General features: G+C 33.6%; 1 protein-coding gene and 1 pseudogene across 5 annotated transcripts in view; both read right to left on the bottom strand.

Moving 5' to 3' along the window:
* LOC106457612 (collagen alpha chain CG42342-like) overlaps positions 1-26,508 on the bottom strand; it is a 192,324-nt gene that overhangs the window by 3,111 nt on the left and 162,705 nt on the right. The window contains exons 14-21 of one of the 5 annotated variants that reach the window (XM_022383827.1): positions 25,808-25,834; positions 25,397-25,450; positions 24,887-24,913; positions 23,958-23,993; positions 20,229-20,282; positions 18,410-18,493; positions 16,689-16,769; positions 9,661-9,720 (exon numbers count right to left, since the gene is read on the bottom strand). In XM_022383827.1, coding sequence (XP_022239535.1) covers positions 16,722-16,769; positions 18,410-18,493; positions 20,229-20,282; positions 23,958-23,993; positions 24,887-24,913; positions 25,397-25,450; positions 25,808-25,834 — 330 coding nt within the window. In that variant the 3' untranslated portion in view covers positions 9,661-9,720; positions 16,689-16,721. The other 4 variants (XM_022383821.1, XM_022383832.1, XM_022383839.1 and 1 more) reach the window with 4 other exon arrangements.
* On the bottom strand, positions 5,455-6,127 carry LOC106457623 (annotated as a pseudogene).

The following is a 26,508-nucleotide window of genomic DNA, read 5'->3' as shown; positions in this document are numbered from 1 at the left end:
GTCACCAAAGTACACCAACATTCGATTACATGATCCGACAGCAAATGACGATAAGATAACCTTGGAGTTTCAGCAGAAACTTGTCAAAAGGCGGTCAATTCACCACTATCTATAACTTTTCCCGTTGTTCTAACAACGTTAAAACGGCTTATCGACTTCTTGAGAAGATTTCCAAGAAAAAAGTAAACCTACAGACATCGGTCTTATTCAACAAAATCTGCCTACGTGGCTTTAAAAACATATCGTAAACATGGTTAAAACTTTGTAAGTTGTTGTACACAAGATATGTAACACTGTATGAAATTACAAAAAGGAAAACTTCGCTTTACATATTTAAATCATAAATTATTCATTTAGAGAGTTTTGTCGATCTACGGCGCCAAGATAAATATTTGATCATTCAGGTGAAAAAAGTTAGTAATTTTGGGTTCAAACTACCAAAACTACTTGCTTGTATAAATCGAAATAAACACAAGCTAAATTTTTAAATATGTCTGTCATTTTTTTAAATGATTTACAAGAAGAGGAAAATTATTCAATGTTATCTGAACGACCTGAATTACTAAGACACGATTTTTGTCGTTAAAATAAAACTTTTCCTTCACAGAGCTAATCTATATAAATAATAGTCCAATATTTGTCTGCCTGTCACACCCTGTATTTTCTGAATGGTCAATCATAGAACATAAAATTATATACCAAAATGGTAATTTTCAAGAGTACATTACAGGAAAAAGTTATTCATTTTTTAACACTAACTAAAGTTTCATAGCGATACCAAAATCGATCCGCCAGTCTTCGTATATGCTGAACGGTCAATGTGAGAAAAACACTTATTAAGAGCAAAAATATTTCTTCTGTGAGGGAATTTCACGAATGAACAAAACAAAAACGGGACTTCCTTCTTCGACTAATTGAAAGAAATATTTCGAAGATATGTGCATGAACGAAAGAAAAAACGCACAAGAGAGAGAAAGAGAGAGGAACATGTTTGAGTATACATTTTTTATGTCGGTATTATATACATGCGTAACATTATTTTACCATGTCGAATAAATTAATTTCAATTGAATTGAATATATCCCTCTGACTTTTCGTATAGAAATAACAAATGTCAAAGAAGCTTTCACTTCGGTAACGGTTCTTTTCTTGCGCTCAGTAAATGACAAGGAGTCGGAGCATCCAGCGGAAAACAATCCCCATGGCTATTTAGAGAACCTGGGCGCTCTATTGTGCTTTCAAACTTAACATTTTTTATGCCAACAGTGCATTGTATTCAGTCTCCTTTGCTTAAAAACAAACGCGATACAACTTTTCTTATTGAAATAATACATGGAATAACAAAATACGGTTGTAAACGGCCCAATAGACAATCATATTATATAAACATTTCGATCTAAGGGATTCGATTGACTGCACTTTTTATATTTATTCATTACCATTTTTATGAAAATTACCTTTGAATTGTTTCAACGGGAACCTGGTAGTAAAAGTATAATGATAGATATAATAAGTAATAAAACTCGGTCGTATAAGTGTTTTAGTTCATACATATTTACAGTAAAGTTTAAATCTAGAGAACAGTCATTCTTTAAAGCTCTGTAGTTTTCAGTTTTATATCTTTTCACGAATTGTGTGTGTGTGCATGATACACGAATGCAATACACTGGTGTTTTCATAAAGTGAACTTTAAAACACCCATTTAGTTTTTCAAATAAATTCATTTAAATAGGTGGCGTTATGTCATAGAAATAGAGCTGGCATAATTCAAAATAAGGAGTAAAATATTATTCAATACTTTGTAAGAAAAATAACAATAAAGAAATCAATATTCTCCTTGTCACTTTTTGCTCATTATAAAATAAAGTTTAAATAGCATTTAATAAGGAAGAAAGATTCATATAAATGTGCCCCCCCCCCCTTGTTGGGTTAGTGATAAGTTTACGCTAAAATCTGGGGTTCGATTTCCTGGGTGGACACGGTAGATAGTCCAATATGGCTTTGCTCTAAAAACAATCTAACCTATATATACCTGAGTGCGCTTTGAGGTTCTATTGATGAAAGAGTTTTCCTTTGTACTTGTTTACTATGATTTAAGAAACCACACTGCATTTGAGAGATTATTTAACTTTAACCCAAACGTTCTTTTTCAACAACCCTCAACGTTATTTTTATTGTGTAGTGCAATGCCATTCCTTTTACCCGTCAGTGGTTTAAAGTTGTGATTTTCAGTATCTTGCATAATTCTAACAAATAACCGACAAAGTAAAATCATTTTAAATTAAAGTAGAATGTCGTAAATTAAGAAGCAAAACCTTTAAATTGAGCTCATTAGGAATTCACAACAGACTCCCTGCAAACAAACTTAAAGCTGATTTAAACACTACAATAAACTAACAACTGGTTAATCCTGACAACCTGTGGACAGTGTATGTTCCTATGTTCCTATGTTGCTCCGCACATTCTAATTTGTTTCAATCTCTATATTGGTTACAAGATTTGCAAAAGTAATTTTCTTTATCGGATAGGCTTAAATATGACAAATCTCGAAAAGGCAGCTTTCGTTTGACGACTGTAAACTAGATATATTTTCACTCTCTGTTGTCTATGGGAGATGAAGTCTGGTATCTCCTACATGGATGGCTTCCTCCAAAATATGGCTTTCCTCCAAAAGCTTGAAACCGGATACAGTAAGAAATGAGACTAAGGCTGTCATATTATTCAACTACATTTGGGGTTGCAAATTTGATTCTTAAGCTGAACTTTTCTGGCTGTCCGAACAGATTTACATATTTGCGCTTTGTTCCATATTTCTCATCTTCCATATAGTTGCAGCATTTCCTTTTAAGATTGTTGATTTTCTATGTCGATTCTTGGCAGTTTGAACAGTTATTCTTTTAAAAAGTATTTTTGGCTTTCTTGGCTTATCACTTTAAATCAGTGTGTTAAAGTTCCTTCAACTGGAAGGACTTTTACAGGTTGTACGGTTTTCATTTTTGCGGTCAGGACGAAGTTAAGTTGTTAGTATGTCGGACTGCTGACTAGGGGACCCGGGTTCGAGACATGATGCCATTAAATATACTTCTCACTGTCAGCTGTCGGTGCGTTATAAAAGCGGCAGTCGATTCTGTTATTTGGCTCAAAGAGTCAGACAGAGCCTTTGTGGCGGCAGATGCTGTTGGCTAGTTGCCTTCCCTTTTGTCAGTTGTTCAAAATTATTGATGCCCGTACCTGACATGTCCGTTTATCCATCATGTGCATAATGTACCATTCAAGTTGATTAATTCCAACTTCAGTTTTAGTTGTTTTTGTTATATTTTTAACCATAGACTTGTAGTGCTGTTATTATTTGAAGTTAAGCAGAAAGCTACACTATGGGTTATCTGTGCTCTGCCCACCACGGGTATCGAAACCCGGTTTCTAGCGTTGTAAGTCCGCAGATAGATATACCGCTGTTCCACTGGGGGCAGGCTTGTAGTGATTTAAAGATGCAAATAGCTCAAAATCATCCAATTTCTGCAAAAATAAAAGGTTTGTGAATCTAATATGCAGAAGGACAGATGAAATGATTTATTTCAGGTGAAACAGAACAAACAAGATATTATATTTTAGCAAAGTCTTTGATTACTAACCGTCAGGTAGTGATTGGACTACTGAAAGTAAAACAAGCTACATGTAAATTAATGAAGAAAGTAAACAAAAACGTTATTTGAGTACAACGACATAAAGATAGGACTTCCACAGCAAGCCTTCGCTCTCTCAAAGAAACGAACTGCTTTCCTCAATGTTAAAGCGATTCTGATCTAAAAAACACCGTACTGCATATCTAATTGGTCAGCTACAGAGAGAATGGATATTGATCCATGTGACAATCAAGGGGTAAACAGGACACTATCCCTGACAAAGCAGGTAAGTTCCTTGACCAGTAAAGATGCAGAAAGTCGTATTATAGGAGTAATCGACTCATTTTTCGGAAAACGATAATTGATAAAGCTTAACGATAAAACAAAACTCGAACGTAATAACAGGAAGCATTTATTAAACGTTTCGGAATCGTTATAATTCCATCATCAGTAATCTAGAGGTACAAAATAAACAAACAATATTCGTAACTAAAACAGATATATACACATAAGAAATAAACAACTCGAATATACAAATATAACATGAGAAAATAAAAACTGAGACACAAGTGAAATAGTTAAAATAGGTTTAAATCCAGTGAAGACTGTGTGTTATTTAAGGATGGAAGAATAGCTTTTATGTATGATGTTTCTTTTATTATGTTTGGCTGTTCAGTATTATATTTGTTTGGCTGTTGAAAGAATTTTTAAAGTTTAAGAGAGAATTCGGATGTCCTGTTTCTTTATTGAGTTGATAGATAGCGGAGTTGGGAGGGTTAGTAAGCGTTCTTCCAGTTTTTATAGATATATCCATGTGTTCACATGCTTGTACTTTAAGGTGACATTTGGTTTCACCAGTATAAGAGGCCTTACAGTCTCCGCAAGTGTATAAGAAGCGGGAAAAAAAAGTGCATGGGGTAGCCGTATAGAAAGAGAATGTTTTGCATGGAGGTAATTTCTTTTTTGAAGGGCTAAATAGGATGAGGTAAGTTTGTAGACTCTACTTAGCAGACAGAGAACAAGATTGCGTTTGAAAGAGAAGTGTTGAAACTGTCAAACTGAGTAAAAAGGCCAGTAAATGTGTTTTACAATAGACAGAAGTTGAAAAGCCGTCAGCATCATGGTTAACAAGAACGTCCAGAAAGGAAGTTATTAGTCTAAATTTCATAAGTGAAGTGTATAGTCAAGAAAGCGTTAGATATGATCATTATGGCGGAAAATAAAGAAAGTGTCATCAACATACCTTCTGTAGAGAACAGGATTGAAGCTTAACGGACAATCCAGTTCTGTTCGTGGTGAAATAGAAAAGTGTTGGCCAGCGTAGAATCCAGTGGGGAGCCCATAGCAACGCCATCTATTTGCTCATATAGAGTATTGTTAAAAAGGAGAAAAGAGTATTTGGTCGAGAGTTCAAGCATAGATTTAAAATGAGGCTTACAAAATCTATTAACAAGAATGTTTTTAGCGAAGAGATTAGAAAATGCAATATTAATGGTTTTGTCCAGGTGAATATCGGTAACAAGAAAAGTAATATTGGAGTTAGCCATTACGTGATCTTTAAGGGGAGAGTTTACTGATTTCTCTGGAAAACTGGAAGGAGTCAGGTGTTGTAAATTTGTTTATAGTAAAATCTTTTAAGATGGGTACAAGAAATTTAGCTACGTTATAACTGTGAGTGCCTAAGGCGGAAAGTATAAGTCGGAGAGGGTGTCTGGTTTGTGAACTTTCGGCAAGTTGGGAGCCTGTGGGATATAGATGATTGTAAACACCATCAGAAATAATATTTCTTTTGCTTAGGTTTCTAAGAAATCTTTGGGGTTTTCCCTTCAAGTTTTATAAATGCGAGTATATTTCTGGAATAACAATAAGCAAGACCAATAAAACACACTGCACATCCACCATGAGTAACTTACACCGTCATGTGTCATCTAGTCGGGGTGGCGAAAATTCTTCCCAGCATACTTTGCTTTAGAACCAAGTTCTTCCTCAATTCTTAATATTTGGTTATACTTGACAAGTTGTTCTGACCGGCAAGGAGCACCTGTTTTAATCTGACCAGTGCAAAGCCCAACCACCAGATCACCAATAGTTGTATCTTCTGTCTCACCACTACGATGGCTTCCCATTGTTCCCCAGTTGTTAGATTTGGCTAGTTGGTGTGCCTTAATAGCCTCAGTTACACTTCTAATCGAGTTAACTTTCAGTATCAGACAGTTACAGGCTTTCTTCTCCACTTCTTTATGGAGTTATTTTGGGTTGGTCACCATCAGGTCATCACCAACAACTTGAATCTGTACAGCAGCCTTAAAAGAGAACCAAGCATCCCAATCATTTTGGTCAAAATGATCTTCAATTGATACTATTGGATAATCCTTGCTGAAGTCTTGGTACATAGAAGCAAGAGCATCAGGTGTAAGCTACTGGGCATGATCAGAGTTGGGGTTCTTGAAGTCCAAATCATACTTGCCCCGACTAGATGACACATGAGGGTGTAAGTTGCTCATGGTGGAAGTGTAATGTGCTTTTATTGGTCTTACTTATTGTTATTCCAGAAATATATAAGCATTTTCTTAACATAGTCAACTTTGTCGAGGATAATAAATCCGTTTCTTTTGTCCGGTCGGGTGATTTGTATATTCGAATTGTCTATTTCTTATCTATATATTTCTGTTGTAATTAAACGTCTAATAAATGCTTCCTGTTATTACGTTCGTGTTTTTTTTTATCGTATTATACGAATATTTGATATTTCCATACTATAGGTTAGACACACACACAAAGACACATGTAAAACAGCACAAGGAAACAACAAACGTTCTTTACCTTCTTCCTTTTTTAGAAAGATGCACATTTTCTTCTATAAAACTTTTAGTTTTTTCTTTCCTCTACATACTACTTTCACAATTTTCAACTCTGATCTTTTGGTCAAGTTACCTGGGACGATCAGACACACCCTAGATCTATACCTCGCTCCTTGACTGTTGGTTTATTTTTTGATTGTCGAGGATGAAGCTCACATTAGTTCTCCGGTAGAAATCGGCCCAGTAGCTAGTAAAACCCATTATTACATCATGCAGCCGCTGCATGCGCGCTACACTTGTTCGCTTGCACACGCTAGTGACCCTTTTTAGGTCATATCCATGAATGTACAACGTTAAGTTGTCTTGATTTCTGGTAGATATTTCGTCTTTTTCGTTTGTTGTCAACGTGAAGTTTTGATCATACAAACCGTACTATATTTGGACTATCTGTAACTTGTGTACGTGTGATTTGGTTACATACTCTTCCGCTGGACCTATGTATGTTTTATAGATTTGGAGTATCTTTTCGGTTGTTGCTAGTTGGACGTCGTACGTAATTCAATCTTTGCCCAGATTTTGTTTCTAATTACGTTTATATGTTTAGTCTAATTAATTAAATTCATTCTTCATTGTGAAAGTATCGAAATGATTTAAATTCTGGGTCAAATATCCTTCAGATTATTCTCCAACATGGAACCTTCTCTACATTCATCTTAGTAGAAATAACCTGTGAATAAAATAATTCCGTGTCATGTCTTCTATCAAATTTTAAACTATTTTATTCTTCCTTGTCTCGTTCCTACTGCTTCATTTGTAAGCTGTTTGATGCTTGCTTTAAAATTTATTCTTGTTATGAAATAAATTACTTTAACGCAATGTAAAGTTTAAGTATATTTTTCCTTAGCTATTCTATTTATATAATTAAAACCCACTGTTATGTTTTCTATGCCGTCCATTATACTTTTTGTCGACTGCTATACTTTGCCAATTTTCACGTTTACTTGTCTTCTCCCTCCGGTGGCTTAGTGGTAAATCTATGGGCTTATAATGTGAAAAATTGGTTTTGGCAGAACACACATAGCTCATTGCTTAAGACAAAACACTTTCACTCTTAGGGCCTGGCATGTCCTGTTGGTTAAGGTGGCTCAACTCGCAATCTGCTGGCCGCGAATATGCTCGCACTTTCAGCCATAGGGGCGTTATAATATGACGGCCAATCCCACTTTTCATTGCTGAAGGAGTAGCGCAAGAGTTGGCTAAATTCAGAAGAACTAATGCATATAGCCCTCGCGAATCTTTACGCGGAATTCTAAACAAACAAACGTTCAGTCTTCTTTTGTTACAATACAGAAATAACTGCCATCTATCGATAGCGAAAGTAACTCCTTTATTTTACTTATCTTAGCTTAAAACTCTCATAATGAAGACTGCATGTTTTTCTCAGAAAATCTCTTTCTTAATATCTGCGGTGATTCACTTTTGGTCGTATTTCTTTTACATTGAATGTATTGTTTTTAATTACGGTGCAAACGACGAAAGCTGGCGAAATATTGGATACTCAATAGGCTTACAAATTGTTATAAAAATTTACATACTTTTTTTAGAACAAATTTTAACATTTCTAAAATCATGTGTGTTATTATACTAAAGATTCGCTGTTTTCTAAAAATTAGTTATTGTTGCTCAAACTTGTAGTTTGTAAATCCCGAAGAAATTATTTCAGACATACGAATTCATTTATCGTCCATTTTCATATTTCAGATATTTTTGTTTTCTTGACAACAACTTTTATTACGCGTTTGTTTCCTCAAGTAATACATAGTTGAGTGCACAGTTCTGAAAATAAGGATAAAAATATTTGCTGACTTGGGGTTGTGGTTCGGCGTTTTGGCAAGTTCATGATAGTCTGTAGAATGCTGACACTGCCATCTGTTGATTTATATTGGATATTTAAAATATTTTATTTTATGCTGGTTTTTTTCCATCTATACTCTGGACCATCAGACTAAATGTGATAAAGTATTTTGCTTCAAAAAATTTTGAAAAACGTAGCAAGCGTTCTTTAAGCTTTAATGTTATTTTAACAATTTCCTACACTGTTCATCCAGTTCATTCAAGCCGTCTCCAGCCATTATTAGTCTCAAAGTGGGTTCCTCGTCATCGAAACAGTATAGGGAATTGTTAAAATAACATTGAAGCTCAAGGAACGCTTGCTACGTTTACCAGAATTTTTTAAAGCAAAGTACTTTGTCAGGTTCAGTCTGATGGTCCAGAGAACATATGAAAAACCAGCAGAAAAGAAAATATTTCAAATATCCAATATAAGTCAACAGATGGCAGTGTTAGCATCCTACAGAATATTATGAACTTACCAAAACGCCGAACCACAACCTCGGTCAGCAAATATGTTTCTCTATTTTCAGAACTTTGCAATTGAAGTATCGTCAACTATGTATTACTTAAGTAAACAAACGCGAAACATACTACATCAGAAGGGTTACACAGTGACACTTTAGAAAAATAATTGGCCAAGTATATGGGCATCCACTTTACTAGAATGCCACTCTGGAAGATCCGAAATATCTTAGAGGTTACTGATTCCCTAACGACTTTTCGTGTGGTTCCGCCAAGATAGTGGGAAAGCTCTAGTTCGAAATGTCATCAATCCACAGTTGATGGATGATTTTCGGACAAATGTGTTTCCTGTAGAATTTTAGATGCGCTATAAGAGAAAGGGAACTGTATACTTTGACTTCTGTGTGATCAGCTGGTCAACAATTTGCTGTTTGTAAGTTCGAATCCCGTTACCGAACATGCTCGCCCTTTCAGTTAGTTAGGTGTTATAATGTTACGGTCAATCACACTTTTCGTTGGCAAAAGAGTTGCCCAATAGTTGGCGGTGGATGGTGTTAACTAGCTGCGTAACACGAAATTAAACAAACATCCAGAAGTGATGTTCATCGACTTGAAATTATCAAATTTGGCGTTTCGTTACCCATCACACTTTTGGATTTTTGCATAGTTTCGTTACATATCACACTTTATGGATGTTTATGAAAAATTTCTCGCACGAAGTTAGGACAAAGTAAAAATAATATATTCTTAAGCTTACAATTCAAAGATGAGAATACATCAGTGTGTGTGTTTTTGTTATAGCAAAGCCACACCGGGCCATCTGCTGTGTCCACCGAAGTGAATCAAACCTCTGATTTTAGCGTTATAAATCCACAGACTTCCCGCTATCTCACCGGGGGACGAAAAGACATCAAAAGATCTCATGTCTCAAGCAAGAGTCACTGCAAAATTTCAACTAATGGTTCAGAAGAGCGAGAAATTTCAAAGAACAAATATAAAGAGTAATGTGCTTGAGAGAAAAATGAAGAAATAATGATTAAACTCAAGTTCAAAACTTATATAAAAATAAAAGCACTTTAAACACTGAATGAGCACTTACACATCAACTTAGTCTTAATTATAGTAAGAAAGCTACTTGTGATGTGGTTATTCTAAATAGTATGTAAAGTTAAACTTAAAACACGTACAGAAATAAAAGCTAAAATTTAAATTAAGGTAAATATGAGGTAAACGTGGCTAAAAGTATTTATGATAGCAGTTAATTAACTTTGCATACGACATTATAAAAAAGTAATAATACACAAGATACTATGTCGTGTTTAAACTTAATTGCCACCTTTATTAAGTTAATTCTATATATAGCAACGAAGCAAAAGGGAGAAAAAAATTAAGAAAATTGCAACCAATCATTTACAGTACAAGTGGTAAAAAATTTAAAAAATAAATTCGAATAAAAATGAAGTAACGAAAGGAAGTTAACATTTACATAAACGAGAATCCCATGACACTGCACACTAAAATACACGAAAGTTCCATATAAACGACCTCGTCTTATCTTTACTTATGGGAAAATAAATCTTTTCAACACGATCCTCATGTCTTTTGTTTTCTTCTTCTTCTTGCACTCTTTACTGTTTACTGTAAGCTTAATTTCATGTTAATCATTATATTCTTTCTCCAGTTTTATGTCTAATCCTCAAAATACAGAGGGGTTGATTCCAAGTCACCACCAATTGATTAAAACCGAACAGGACGAACTTTAAAGCTTGTCACAGAAATTCTAGCATTGTGCTTGGATGTTTATTGTGTGAACATACTGTCTACTTCATAAAAGTTTTATTCTGAAAACCAATATAAGTAGAAATTTCGTAAGCTACAAAAGCATACGAATTCATTATCTATTACTGATGACGAGATAATTGGCTTATTTGTTTTTGCTGGATTTCGCGCAAAGATACATTATGATTATATGCACTAATCTTCCCTAACTTTGAAGTGGTAGACTAGATAGAAGTCAGTTGCTCAACACCACCTACTGCAAACTCTTAGGCTACTCTTTACCAACGGCCCGGCATGACCAGGTGGTTAGGGCGCTCGACTCGCAATCTGAGGGTCGCGGGTTCGAATCCCCGTCCCTCCAAACATGCCCGCCCTTTTCAGCCGTGGGGGTGCTATTATGTGACGGTCAATCCCACTATTCGTTGGTAAAAGAGTAGCCCAGGAGTTGGCGGTGGGTGGTGATGACTTGTTGCCTTCCCTCTAGTCTTTCACTGTTAAATTAGGGACGGCTAGTAAAGATAGCCCTCGTGTAACTTTGCGCGAAATTCAAAAGAAACCAGACCAAGGAATAGTGGGATTGACCGTTATAGTATAACGCTCCCACGGTTGAAAGGGCGAGTATGTTTGGTGATGGGATTCGAACTTGCGTCACAAAGATTGCGAATCGAGTGTCATAGCTACCAGGCCATGCCAGGCCTTTGTTATGTAGAGCACGATAAATATCAGACAGAGTAATAGACGCAGTTAGAAGAAACATCTTCCATATCATGGAAACAGTTTGGAGTGAATTGGTGCTGGCGAGTCGAGAAATACCCAGAGTGACAGTCAGGTGTGTGCAAAACTGTTTCAAAATAATGATCAAAGAAGAAGTAGGAGCGACGTCATCAACAATAATATGATAGTGAGAATAGCGTAATTGGCTTAATAGTAATTTAAATTGAGTCCAGTACCGGGAGGGATGAGAAATGTATGCAATTATTCTCTCTTTGTTGCAATAATAAATTTACGAGTATGTAGAAATTCTCGAAACAAAACATGAGATATAAAAGAAATAAACTTACGCGATAAAAGACGTTTGTATGGATGATAATTAACAGTTGGAATGAGTTGAGAATTGCCTGAGGAATATTCAAGAATATGAGCTAAATGTTCAATATCCTCCTAGATGAACAGGTTGGACTCAATGCCTTGAAGTGGACTATCATCAATGTGACGTTGAAAAGAAGACCAATCTGCTTCATGAAAGTTCAAGGACGTTTTAGTTGAATGTGATTGTGTTAAGAGTGACAATAAAGTGGAGATTGATAGGTGGAGGATTACCGCCAATTGGTGTTAGAACTTAAATCCTAAGCAGAGGTACAATATTAGGAAAGGTAAGGGCTGTGCCTAGTGTTGTATTTGATTCATGGCGCATATGACATGCAAGCTGCAGAAGAAAACGATCCATGCACTCCAAAATGGTGTTAAACTGTTGAAGTTCAGAAGAGAATTAGCTGTGGGTGTTGATATCAGCCACGATAATGCAACTTTTGGAGCTCTGATCAATAAAAGTGAAGAAGATAAAAAACAATTTTTCTGTTTCTCTGATACATATTGTAGCAATTGTGACTATACTGGATGAAGAATATAGAGTAATGATGAAGTATTCAGTGAAGTTGTAGTGGTACTAGTTGTAGATCTAAACAGGTAATGAAGTCTTAGAACCAGTCATCACTCCTTCCCAACCTATTCCTCGTGGATATGCACTCCAGTGTAAATTGTATCCAGTCAACAGTGTAAACAACATTGGCTTAAGAAAGGTTTCATTCAATAATACACAATTTATAGATTTGTCAAGCAATACTGGCCCCAACAAAGGTTAATTGGTTTTAGCAGAACGAATATTAACAAAAAGAAAAATCAACAATCTGTTTCTAGCTGATCTGACCATCCAGGTGTCAACAATGGTCGAAAGTAAAAATGAGTGTATAAACCAGAATAGGTAACCTGCATATCAATTTTGGAAACAGAGTTATTAGCAAAACGAATTTTATCGAGTACAAAAGCATGTTGATGGGGATGAATATCGTGCAATGTGATGGCTATAAAACGTAGATCTTCTACAGTTAGAAGTGGAGAGAGAGAGAGAGTTGTTGCTAGGAGATACAGTGTCAGACGTGCCTATAGGTGCTATTGTGGAAGGATCATATGGCTTGGAAGTTGACTTGACTTTACATTAATAAGAATAAATAGGCTATTCCGGTGGCAGGAGTGGTATCCAGCTTATTTCACACGCGAGTTTAGTGGGGGGTCGACAATATGAACAAATTGATTTATTGGTGATTTGACTTTAGAATGACATTTATAGGTAAGGAAACAGCCACAGCACAGTGGTGGAGGTGGGAGGTTTCTCAATGCCGTTGCCAGAATAAGTATGCGCCATGGCTAAGAAGGTGACCTACAACACCACTACTCTTAATAATAATCCGTATCATGTATGTTTGGCCATTGATATATGAACTGATATATCATCCTCTGATAATTCAATTATGATATAATTTTTAGTCACTGAAGGGTCCACGCTACGGATTACACAAGATAACGTAGACATACGACAAGTTGAGGATGGTTGTTTGGACTAAGGTACACCAAGCAAGTATTGCCCATCTTATTGTAGGCAGTGTCAAAAATTGTAGCATTGGAAGTTTTGCCAGTTATGTCGTTACGTGTAGTGATGATCTGTTGGATATACGCATGCATGCAGACAATGTCTGGAGATATTCAAAAATAAAGATCGAGCTGCATAGTATTCGACACCCATATTGAAGAGTAAGAAGCAAAAAAATATTTTATATTGGTTCAGTATTCATAGATTGTGAGTTTCAACCTTTACAAGGAAGACCAGCGACCGGAGACAAAGCCTTGATACTCATTCTGATGCTGAGAGGACGGGATGTAACTTCATCATAAGAAGGACTGTGGACAGTAGTTATGACAAGAACATCAGTAGGTGCATAATGACAGTGAATGACAAGTAGAATGGTCACAGGAGTAGTGTTGTCTTCTGGTGAGGAAGAGTTTTTTAATCAAATTCTTGCCTTGTGTGAGGTTTCATTCTCACGTGATGGGTTGGAGACCCAATGCAGTCAACCAGTCTCTATTGATCTACCACCAAGAACAGTTCACGGTGCATCCCAATAATATCACAAAACAATGAAACGCATAGTTTTAAATGAAAAGTGTAGGTTGATTAATAAGAACGAATTAATGAATTAACGACTAAAGAAACCGAGAGAAGGAAAAGTAATCTTACCAAAACTCCAAATAATCACGTTATGTAACTTAGAATCCATTCACATCGATCCAAAAAACTCTTCTCTTCCTCCTCTTCGTCCAAACCCCAGAAATATTTCAAACTATTTTTAATTTTACAACAATATTCATTTATTACACGGTTCGTATTCCTGATTATATTTTCCAAAATCTAAAACGCTTTATTCCTTTCAGGTTAAAAAAAATAAATGAATGTTGAAATTATTATGTTATTTTAATGAAGAAAATGGTAATAAATTATTCATATAAAGGTATTACGAGCATGTTAAGGAAGAAAGGGCATTTCCTTTTCTTATAGACGAACCGTATGAATATAGAATAAAAACACGTACGCCAATAGTGTTAAAGAATATGGGCTTCATTTCTCAACATTACTCCAGTTAAGTGTAATGCATTTCCCCCATCATTCTTGAGCTTCATCAAACTGTTTTGGTTTAGAATCTAAATGCGTACAGCTGATTTAAGCGCATCATATGTCTGAAATAACTGTCTGCATAGCCCTTGAGAGGAACAAACAGGTATAAGTCATGAAGGTGCTAAGTCAATAAACTCTGCGGGACAGAGAAGGATTCTTCATTGGAGCTTTTCAATTAAGAGCAATGTGATGAGGTCTGGTATTATCATGTGACAATCAATCTTCCTTTTTTTCCTTAAAAGCAGGGTTCACAAACCACGAGAAAGTACTGTCAGTATCATAGAGTAATGTATCTGTACAGTTTTTTTCCACACCCTTGATTATAGTACGGTATTTAAAACCAGTAATTAAACTGTTTAGATGAATAGAAACTTCAATGTTTTCATATCAGTACATATCTGAACCAATCTATTTGCAGTTACGGTCTAAACGCGAAAACATGGTGAAGCATTAGAAACCTATACGCCTAATATTTTTATTATTTTGTATTAAAAAGTTTAGGCCTATTGGTTTTTAATGCTTTGCCAGGTTTCGAAATTTAAGCCATTATTTGTAAAGTATTACTTAAATAGCGTTTCAGAGAACATTTTGTCTCTTAGCGTCTAACCCAACTGACGAGTTCTGGGATTAAACGAAAGGCTTTTTGGGCAGTGACCTGTGAGAAAGAGAAGATAGATCTTATATGCTATTTGTACACGTATACAATGGATAAATTAATAGAAACTAACATAAAATATCCGCGCTCTACTTCGGAGTCCAAAGGCCACCTCATGGGTCAGAGAGACCACAATGTGTCGATCAAACTCCTTCATTATCTGTAATTACTTCTATAGCTACACCTAGGGGAAGGTCCCTTCCCTCTAAAAACCCGTTGGGATATTTGACCGCGGTGTGGCAAGTTTGGTCCCGTTAACTTGTGAATTGGAGTACGAGTATGGTTTCAAACATGATGCCCCCAGGATCCCGAGAGGGACCAGAAACACAAACTCTGCTGCTAATTTCGGATTTAGCGACCATGAAAACTTATTCGCAGACCCCTTTCATGACATAGTGACTTTTCAGGGGTGTTAAAGTCTTTCCCCTCTTAATAAGAGGTTATATAATATAGATAAGGACACACTCCCGCCTGCTAAGCGTGGTTCTACTAGCTACAGAAACGTGGAAGGAGTTAACTGGACATAGATTCATACATCCTAAACTACAAGCTCAATTAACATAGGATGTGAGAAAAAGAACATCTGGACTTAACGTCATATTTATCATACATATTGTTAGTAGAAAAATATATACGTTAAAATTGCACAATTTTTTTAGCAAAAATATTTAAGACTAGACTAATGAGCTTATTAAACAATTTTAAAACCCTTTCGACCTCCTACTTTTGAAACATGCTCATCAATTCCAAAAGAACATATGAACTGCAAAGAAGCTTCATAATATTTTCAATTAAGGCCTCAAATAAATAATATTTTTCTTAACATAACGCATATTCTTTTAGATTCCATATAACTGGCAAACAAAAACAACAACAACAACAAAAAAAAACAGCTAATGTCTAACAAGTATAAAATATTGTCGTAATTCTTTGGCTATAATGACTTTTATTTTTAGATTTATTCTAAAACTTATTTCCTCATCTTCTAAGGAAAATATGTCTCAGTTTATTTAAAGTGTATTTGTTTGGTATGTCTTTTAAATAATAGCTCTTAAGGTTTTACAGTTTCACCATTAATTAGCACACGTTACACCCATTCCTCAAAAATGGAGGTCAGGGTTATTTACATCGTGTGTAATTACTGAAGAAGGAGGTCAGGATTATTTACATTGTGTGTAACTACTGGAGAAGGAGGTCAGGATTATTTATATTGTGTTTAATTACCGAAAATGGAGATAAGGATTATTTGCATTGTGTGTAATTACTGAAGATGAAGATCGGGATCATTTACACTGTTTACGTAATGAAAATAGAGGTCGGGATCGTTTATTTTATCTAATGTACCAGTTGGATATCGCATGCACAATAGTGTTAACTTACCGTCTGTAAATCGCAAACTCTTAAATAGAGTCCATTTTATGACTTCTGAAACTTTCCTTTCAAACATAACCGAAGAAACATAAATCGCCATCTGGCGGCAGATATTTCTATTAAATAGAAGTTTTGTTTTCTTTAAAATTAAGGTTTAGAAAGCGAACTTGCTTAGCACTGAGTGTATTAATACTTGAGTAATATAAACATAAACTTGATGAAAGTATTTTAAGACTGGTAAGCGTTTCTTATAACAAAAAGTATTTCAAGAGCGAAATCTTTTTTATGTGTGTAATTGAACTACTTAAAATTATTCAATTAAAAAAAATAAAAAGCAAGATATGCAATAAATAGATTTTGTTTTACCAAATTATTACCTTTGGCAGTGGAATATAACCATATGATCAATATCAAGGCTTGATGTTCCGGGATTTAGGAGGTATGGGACCTAGTGGTGCCTAGAAAATTTAAGTTTTGATGTTAATTCATCAAAGTAGAAGAAATACAGCTACTCCATAAACACGATGGAAATATTTGTAAAATAAATAAGTTAATTCATGATGGATTTCTAAGCAATAGTCGTGAAACCCATATTAACTTATTCTGTAAACTTAAACTAGATATAAGAGGCTATCGTGTATTAAAAGGAATAAAAAAGCGTCATATTTGAATTATTATTTTTGTAGAATCCTTTTGTTCTGCACTAGTTATTTTCTACACAAAACATACAATGAAGTGTTCACATAAACGATTCTTATGAAGAGTTGTTAAAAGTTAACATTCCAATATTTATAAGATACAGGCTAAGAAAATAAAATGAAACCTTAAAAAAATGTTCAACATAGCACAGTGATTAAATAAGCACATTCGTGCTAAATTTGGTCACATACAAATTTATGTCTACCACATGAAAAATGTCATATGTAACTGAGGCATTCAATATTATTTTGACGCAATAAAATAGTCATATTCATTAGGTAATATAATGTTATTGTGAATGTCTTTTAACACACAATGCTAACTTATATTTCGCATAATGCTAACAAATAAAACAACTGTAGATCTATTTCAGAACAATGCGATATCATATCGTAGTTCTCTTGCATGATTAATCTTTATTCGACATTTTCCATCTTCTGGTTTCATAGCAATGAATTTACGATTGGTGTCTGAAGTCTCGCTCAGATCGTATCATTAAACACAGTATATTAAAGAAAATCAATATATGGCAAGCGCAAATTATTAGGCTTGCTTCTGTAAGCTATAATTAAATACAATTAGACGTATAATTTGTACTGATTATTTAAGGTGTACTAATTACCTTGAATAATTAAATCCTAACAAAGACAAATATCACAACCAGTACAGTGGTATCATATGTTATAATTTGGTATAATTACATGGTAATCTAATCAGTAACACTAAAGATCTTCGCTACATCACCTCGAATTTTCTGGCACTACTTAATACAAGCTTTTTATATTGCACTCTACTATAATGTTACACAACAGCACAATGAAAAAAAAAGCCCTATATTAAATTAGCTTTTAGCTTTGAGTGTATGCATGTCCAAATAGCTCCCCTTTACAGTTCTGGAGCAAGCAAGACCAAACTTGGCAGGTGAGCTCGGGGTGGCCTTGAGGTCTTGTAAGGTTAAGCAGGCATAATGGGGCATAAAAGTAGAGTAGATTTGTATAGTCACTGGGATTTAATCTGACATCATATTTTGTCTTCCTGCCCCTCCCATCCCTCCGGATCACTGGGGCTCCATGTTTAAAACTGTGTTCATATCCCACTCACAAGCTAGCGGGACCAAACTTGGCTTTTTTGTCTGGTACGAGCCCCCGGGCTACTTAGGGTAATTGTAGAACTATAATGGATAATGAAAGAGATTGGCCAGCACAATGGGATCTCTATGAATCATAAGGCGTCCTTTCAATCTCACAGAAGAGAACGGGTACTTTATGTCAGTTGATATTAAATGGTATAGTCTATACAAACATATATATTCATAAATTTAGTAGAAGGCTATTGCTAAATATTGATATGATTTATTATAAAAAGATGCACAGTCATACAAAACATCAATTGAACTTACGACGTTAGGCAGTGTCCAGCCACACCCAGGTAGAGGTAATCCATCTGGTCCAAGAGGACAAGGAGCATCGAGACCAGGCACACCCTAGAAATAGAAATAACTGGGATCTGGTTGTGAGTTACTTTTAATTTAATAGGTTTACAGATGAAATCTTGAAACTACTAGAAATAGAAATAACTGGAATCTGGTTGTGAGTTACTTTTAATTTAATAGGTTTACAGATGAAATCTTGAAACTACTAGAAATAGAAATAAATGAGATCTGGTTGTGAGTTAATCTTAATTTAACAGGTTTACACATGGAATCTTTAAACTACAATATTTGTAAGAATTAATAGGGGTTTATCGAAATGAGAATTTAAATGTTGTGTAATTCACTGATATTTTTTTGTACTTGTGTTACTTTGAAGTGCCGAAGTCACTATATAATTGCTGTTTCATTAAAGCGAAAACGTAACACTATAAACATTTAAGTGCTTCTCAATAATTTATAAGGCAAAGTCGTATTTGCTAGATAGTGTAAATTATTACGAGATATGTGAAATATTAATTCTTCTTAATTTCAACGACTTCATACTCTTAATACACAAAATATTCATACACCCATAATCATTGCTTAACTTTGTACTTCCATACTACCATATTCATGAACAAAATTATTTTAAACTGATTTGTCCAATAAGAATTAGGCTTCTTATCGTTAAATTCTATTTACAGACTACGTGTTGTGTTTTTTCTACAAATTAGATATTGATTCAACCTAGAATATCTTAATCCATTATGAAGAACTTAGTAATAGTATTACTGATTCAGTATGTAGATAATACTCAACTAAATAATATTATTACTGATTCCGTATGTAAATAATCCTGAATTTAATAATATCATTACCGATTCAGTATGTAGCTAATCCTCAACTTAATAATATTACTATCGATTCAGTATGTAGATAATACTCAACTAAATAACATTATTACCGATTCAGTACGTAAATAATCCTGAATTTAATAATATCATTACCGATTCAGTATGTAGATAATACTCAACTAAATAACATTATTACCGATTCAGTATGTAAATAATCCTGAATTTAATAATATCATTACCGATTCAGTACGTAGATAATCCTCAACTTAATAATATCATTACCGATTCAGCTATGTAGATAATACTCAACTAAATAACATTATTACCAATTCAGTACGTAGATAGTCCTCAACTGAATAATATCATTATCGATTCAGTACGTAGATAATCCTCAACTTAATAATATTATTATCGATTCAGTGTGTAGATAATCCTCAACGTAATAATATTATTACTGATTCAGTGTGTAGATAATACTCAACTAAATAATATTATTACCGATTCAGTACGTAGATAATCCTCAACTAAATAACATTATGAAGATTAGCTACATACTGAATCGGTAATGATATTATTAAATTCAGGATTATTTACGTACTGAATCGGTAGGCTAATATCATTGGATATTTCCTATTCCTGAGTCATTTTATACGTATATTGTATAATCAGTTCAACATACAAATGAATTATATTAATTTCGTACGAAATGTGAAAGCCATTTTTTTTTATCCATGAAAGTTTGATATAAAATATAATCACTTGAGATGTAATATAAACGTACTGTGTGACATCATGCCAAGTGTTATAACAACTCTAAAATACTTATTCTTGTGTATCTTGTGTAGAATAAAAAAAAATTTATAAAGAACGAAAATTGTATTTTTTTAAATAACCCTTAATTTCAAAACAATTTCGATGTGAATAAATATTTTACTGTTTTATAAATGTCTTACCTGATCTCCCTTGTCTCCTTTGTCACCCTTCTTTCCTCGTCTACCCATCCCACCCTAATACATTCAGAGCGTACAAAGATATATATTAGTTTTAACACAATATTTCTCATTATAATTAATTAAATAATGCAAGCAATAAATATTTTTTATTTGTCTATCTTACCAGTGTTAAAGTAAAAGCTTTTTGCATTAAAATACTGGATCCTATTAATCTTTATAATGTGTGGCCATTACAAAATATTTAATATTATCTCTGTATATCTTCCAGTTTCAATTTTTTAGTACTATTCATCAATGAATCTTGAAAGCTATGCGCTTCAGAAATGCTGATCAAGTAAAATCTGAAAAAATCATATAAGTGGTTATTGTAGTGGTTATTGCTGATCAAGTAAAATTTGAAAAGGCCATATAAGTGGTTATTGTAAGTATCTTAAAGTAATTCTCAAATACAATGAAAGACTTCATGTACTTACTAAGTAGCTTAAACCCAAGATTAATACGGAAAATTTTTTGAGGTTCCGTTCAATATAAAAGCTCTAATTTAAGAAAGATGTTTAAATTGATATATTATTACACGGCTACATGACAACGTAAGACGGTATTAATATTAAAAATACAGCGTGACCAACTAACATGACAGGTTAAAACAGAAGGACATTACACATGACCATGTGTATGACATGACAAAAACATATGGAATTGCATTAAAAAATATACAATATAAATTACTATATCACACAATGAAAGGCATTGTACATATCATAACATAGCTTGACATCATATGTACCGACATATCATGATATTATTTTGACGATATAACATGGTATACGTGCCTATAAATGAGTGTATTATATGTGACAAAGTGTGACATTATAAATATGAGAGACAGAATGATATGACATGTTGTGAACAATGTAACACGGCATATTTTATAATAATCTAATACGACAGCGTATGGGGCAACAACCACAGTTTTATGCGTGAGAGCATAAGATCTTACACAGGGGGAAACAAGTGTTGTGAACAATATAACACGGCATATTTTATAATAATCTAATACGACAGTGTATGGGGCAACAACCACAGTTTTATGCGTGAGAGCATAAGATTTTACACAGGGGGGAAACAAGCGTTGCATTATTGTAGTAGCGGACTATGTATGACATTACGTTGTAAAATAATTGCATAGCATATGTGACAGTAAAACGATGTATCACAGTTGACAACGATCACTGCATAAAATAAAGAACACAAAAAACTCGTGTTAAATACAACATAACATGTGTTATATGGAACACAAATCTGGTCTTAAAGTTAATAAAAAGCAGAACATATATATATGTTACTGTTACAATGTCTTCGAGTTGAGATTATAAATTCTGCATACATATTATAATATGGGGGAGTGCGTGGGTTGACTCTGTGGTAGATCTAGGCATTTCGAAGCTGAGTTAAAATCCATGCGATACCCCAAAATATATTCCCCGCACTTTAAGCTGTGCGTGAGTTATAAGAGTGATAGTTATTATTTTTTTTTGCATGGATTTTAGGTGGTATAGGCGTTTCAAACTGGCTTCCTTCTATCTCTGGCCAGTGATTAAAAATTAGGGTCGGCGGCAGATAACCTTAGTAGCTTTGCCATAAATATAAAAAAAAATGGAATACAAATACATAATGATATTTGTAAATTAAAGCATTTCGTAACACAAATTACAAATAAAACACTTCATAAAACAATATTAGAAAAATTATATCAGGCGAAGAACAGGTTGTTTCCATCATTGCTACTTTTGAAAGTTTGAAAGCGGAATTCGTCATGAAAATTTAACTTAATAACACAATAATGTATTCAAATAAAAAACAATTTTGAATTGAAACTTGTTTTGTTAAAAAACAACTTGTGTGCTTATCTCGCTACAACAACAATTTTGAATTGAAAATTGTATTGCGAAAAACAACAACTAAAATTTTTATTGCATATATATAACAGGGGGAAACATGTTATATATGAAAAGCATATATAAATGCTCGTATGACATTAACAACTATTTAATGAATACTTAATTGTATTGTTAAAAACAACAACAACTTGTGTGCTTATCTCGCTAGAATAAGAATTTTGAATTGAAAATTGTATTGTTAAAAACAACAATAACATGTTTGTTTATCTCGCTACAACAAGCTTGTGCTTGGAGAACACAATTATGTTATTCTGAAATAACAATGTTTGTATTAAAATACAAAACTACCTTTTTTTTTCTTTCACAGTGTGTCACATTTCGAACTACGTACATATATCAATTTACACTAATATCGCTTTAGTTACAGATATTGCCTAGAAGATATTTAGAAGAAATGAAGAGCACAAAAGTAGATAAATTACAGCTAAATAAACTCTGCTACTCGGCTAGCTTTGGTTTATGATCCGTAGTGCTGTTAACGAAACCAGATAATCCATCTAGGTTGAAACCTTTAGTCACGTCACAGTTAAACAAGTGTGAAAAATCAACAAGATTCTTTCGTTGGTGATTCTTTGTTGTTGCTTTATGCTGTCACCTGTTAGGGTTCTTGTATTTGTATAAATGCTATATGCACTAGCTGTCACTAATTTTCAAATGATTTACCAAAGGGAAGGCAATTAGCCAAGAGTACTCACCGTCACCTCTCGGGCTGCTATAATCGAACAATGGAATTTGAAGGTCACTATTATAACGCACTTACGGTCCCAAACTGAGGAGCGCGATTTTTGTAACAAAGGAACAAGAATACAATACGTAAAACAGGCAGTTCTTGCGCAAAAGTTTTAAATAAAATTGATAAAATGAGACATCGTCGTTTTTTACTAGCACAATATTTTATTTGTAAAGTTTAAAAAATATAAGTTAAAAAAAACAACTTTAAAAACTCTACATGTTTCGGTGGAAATAATGCCACCATCTTCAGGAGAATAAAACACGAAATTTCTTATAAACCTATGTACGTGTATAATTAGCATGCTTTTACAGTGGCGCCATTTACAAGAACGATTTCCAAAAATTTACTTCCATGGCTCCTGGGCCTAAATCTCTATTTATATTTAAGAATAAGTAGCCCTTGAACTTAAAGTTCAGTTCACTAACTAGTGGGCCGCACCTGGTTTCTTTAAATGTAAACGTTTATGGCTTTCCCAAATATTTTTTTTTCAAGATTACATTTAGTGCTACCTATAATAAGACACTGCAAAGTAGTCGATTGTTTTATAGAGGATATACACGTTTAGTTTAATTTATTGTATTTATTATCTAAATGGTTGTTAGAAGATATTGTAAAGTCTCTTGTTTTTTAGTAGTGCTAAGCCAAATATTCAATGTAAAATAACGTTGTTTGAATAGAAAATATACATGATCTTGTTGTTGTTCTTTTTAGCATAAAGCTATACAATGAGCTATTTGTGCTTTCTCTGTACACCAGATTTTAACGTTGAAAGTCCGGAAACTAATCCTGACTCCCTCCGGCGACTGAACCCCAAAGTTTATTCTATAAGGTGTAATTTTGAAAAGGGGTAAAATGTTTCATGTTTATAAAATGTATGAAATTTCATAAAATTTACATAACGACATATTACGAAATGTATATGTGTGTCAAGCTTGTTAAGTATTTACTACACATTTCTTAAATATAAATTTACTAGCTTGGTGCACCTATATATATATATATATATATATAGCCATATATTTTTGTTAAACGTACCTGTAGCCCAGAATCTCCTTTTTCACCCTTTATACCCTAACATACACAAAAAACATTCAAGAATTATCCTTCTAATAGTTGACTTATGTAATGTCATTAAAATAAATAAGAGATTAATACGAAAAATGACCACAAAATATTATTATTATATATTCTTATAAACAAATTTACACATTTATATGCACACACACATGTGTGTGTGTGTCTAGAGCATTTTATTAAACTTATATACATAGAGCAAAATGCGAGCTATAGCTTAGCTAAGGAAATATAGATATACCATAAAACATGTAATATAAAGAAGAGGTAGTTTAAATTATATGAACTATAACAGGAAGATGTGAAAAATAAAATCTGGTAGAGATCAACAACAGGAGGTTGGAATTTCATCTATATGAACAGTTGTTTGTTATTGAAACTTGGCTGCTACAATAAGAACCAATGTGAAAGACAACGACAAATTTAGATTTTCTTATCCCCCTGATCCTACTTTCTTGTCAACTTTTTGATTACCTTTAAATACACAGCTAAATAGATTTCTAAGGACTTATTAAAACAGAAAGTAATATTTGTTTGGTATAATCATATGATAACTACAACATCTTTATCGACGAGCTACATATACTTGTATGTTAATGTGTGTTGGTATAAAGGCACTTCAGCTGATAGCTTGTAATAGGGACAACGTGTTTCACAATAAAATAATGTTTTCTGGGTTATGTTTTAATGATCTGAAATAATGTTACTGAAAAGGTAATGTCAATTAAAAGAAATGGACATTCATGCAGTTCCAATAAACTACACATAAAGCAGCTCATCTCATGCATATGAGATAAAAAAAAATGTCATACAAGTCAAATTTTGGAGCCTGGATAGCATGAAGTAGCCACAATAGTTTTAGAAGTTAAAATTAAACGATGCATAATTACCGGTATGCCAGGGATGCCATCAGTCCCCTAATGAAAATAAATGTGAAGGAAGAGAGATCAGAAACACTTACTTCACAGATTGTCAGTTAAAATAAATAAAATAAAGAAGTAGCACACGTGAAGTAGACTTGAGAATTTTGTTATCTCTATTTATCTGATTTAATCAGATGAAAAGTAAAAATATTTTAACAGTTTTGGCAAGGTTTCAAAATATTTGAAAAAAAATTACAGATAGAAAATTGCTCCAAATTATTTAATATCAATAGTACTAACAATAAAAGAAGCCAAAGCTTAAAAATTCTTTAAAAATCCGTTACTATTTAATAAGAAAATATCTAATGATTTCATTGTAGATGTTGTTTTGCTTTCAGTAATAATTCTTGAAATAGAAACTACTCTTAATAAATTACAATTTTTCTTAGTAATGAACAAAATCCTAGATAAATTGTTGAAATGCATTTGTTTATATTGAGGGAAAAACTGTTAAAATGTCAAGTAGCTTCAACATACCGGCAGCCCTGGTTCACCTTTTACACCCTTCTCCCCTCGTTCCCCTTGCTCACCCTGGGTTAGAAATAATGATGATGTGTGCATGAGACAAGAGGTAAGAATTACATTTTATATTTAATGAACTTTTACTGTAAATTGGCATGTTTTAAATAAATGATGTATGGTTTTCAACAGCTTTTAATTTCAGTATAGAAGAAACATGTCAACGAAAAATGGTTTTTCAGCCATCAGGTACAACATTGTATACATTCATACACTAATAATTTACATTTACAAAGGGTCAAGTCTAGATGACGTAGAGGTTTTAACAAATTCAGAAGTTTTGTCGCACGAACCTGACCTTTCTAGTTACGTGTACAATATTTTTGTTTGTCTTTTTTTTTAGTTACTATAAGGTGGCTTTCTCCTTACCTTCATGCCATCACGCCCTGGAAGTCCCTGGAGTAGAGACAAGAAATAACAGAAGTTACTGAAATCCTACACTGAAACTCATATAACACAAAGAGCTGACAAAGAAGAAACATTCACAAGCAGGTAAATGCATGCGTGATAATATGACAGAAACCAAGTTATGTAAGTAGCAGGTGATGCTTACTGACAAAATAAAGTGTATGACAAGAAGACAGGTGAAAAAATGTTGTGTAATGAAAAAACAAAACATTGTTTCTATTTAGTGAAAGTTGTTCCCACCACCAACTTAATTTGTTTCGCAAATATAGAGAATAATAATCTTTATGATAATATTATTGTTATAAGAAGTTGCTACTTTTCATAAGATTAATAGATAAAAGTTCCCAACTATTGCTTCTATTATGAGATCTGGATAGAAGATTGTTCCAAGTTTCCCAGGTGTCAGTCCCATTAGGAAAAACCTGAAAAACCACAAGAAACAAATAAGACAACATAGCGTTCAAAATAATAGATCCGTCAAGCTTTGCATAGAAGGATAATTAAAGCATACAAAGACAAAATGTCAATAAGCTCATATGATATAATTACTTCCAAAACGCGTTAAACATCAGTCAATGGACATTTATTTTCCAAATTTTGATTACCCAAAACACTCTTATGATATATTCAAAGAGCATATATCTCAGTTATACGATATTACT

The sequence above is a fragment of the Limulus polyphemus genome, unplaced genomic scaffold (genome assembly GCF_000517525.1).
Source record: "Limulus polyphemus unplaced genomic scaffold, Limulus_polyphemus-2.1.2 Scaffold18, whole genome shotgun sequence".
NCBI classification, from domain to species: domain Eukaryota; kingdom Metazoa; phylum Arthropoda; class Merostomata; order Xiphosura; family Limulidae; genus Limulus; species Limulus polyphemus.
Note: the sequence above shows the minus strand (reverse complement) of the source record. Positions and strands in the feature narration are given on the sequence as shown.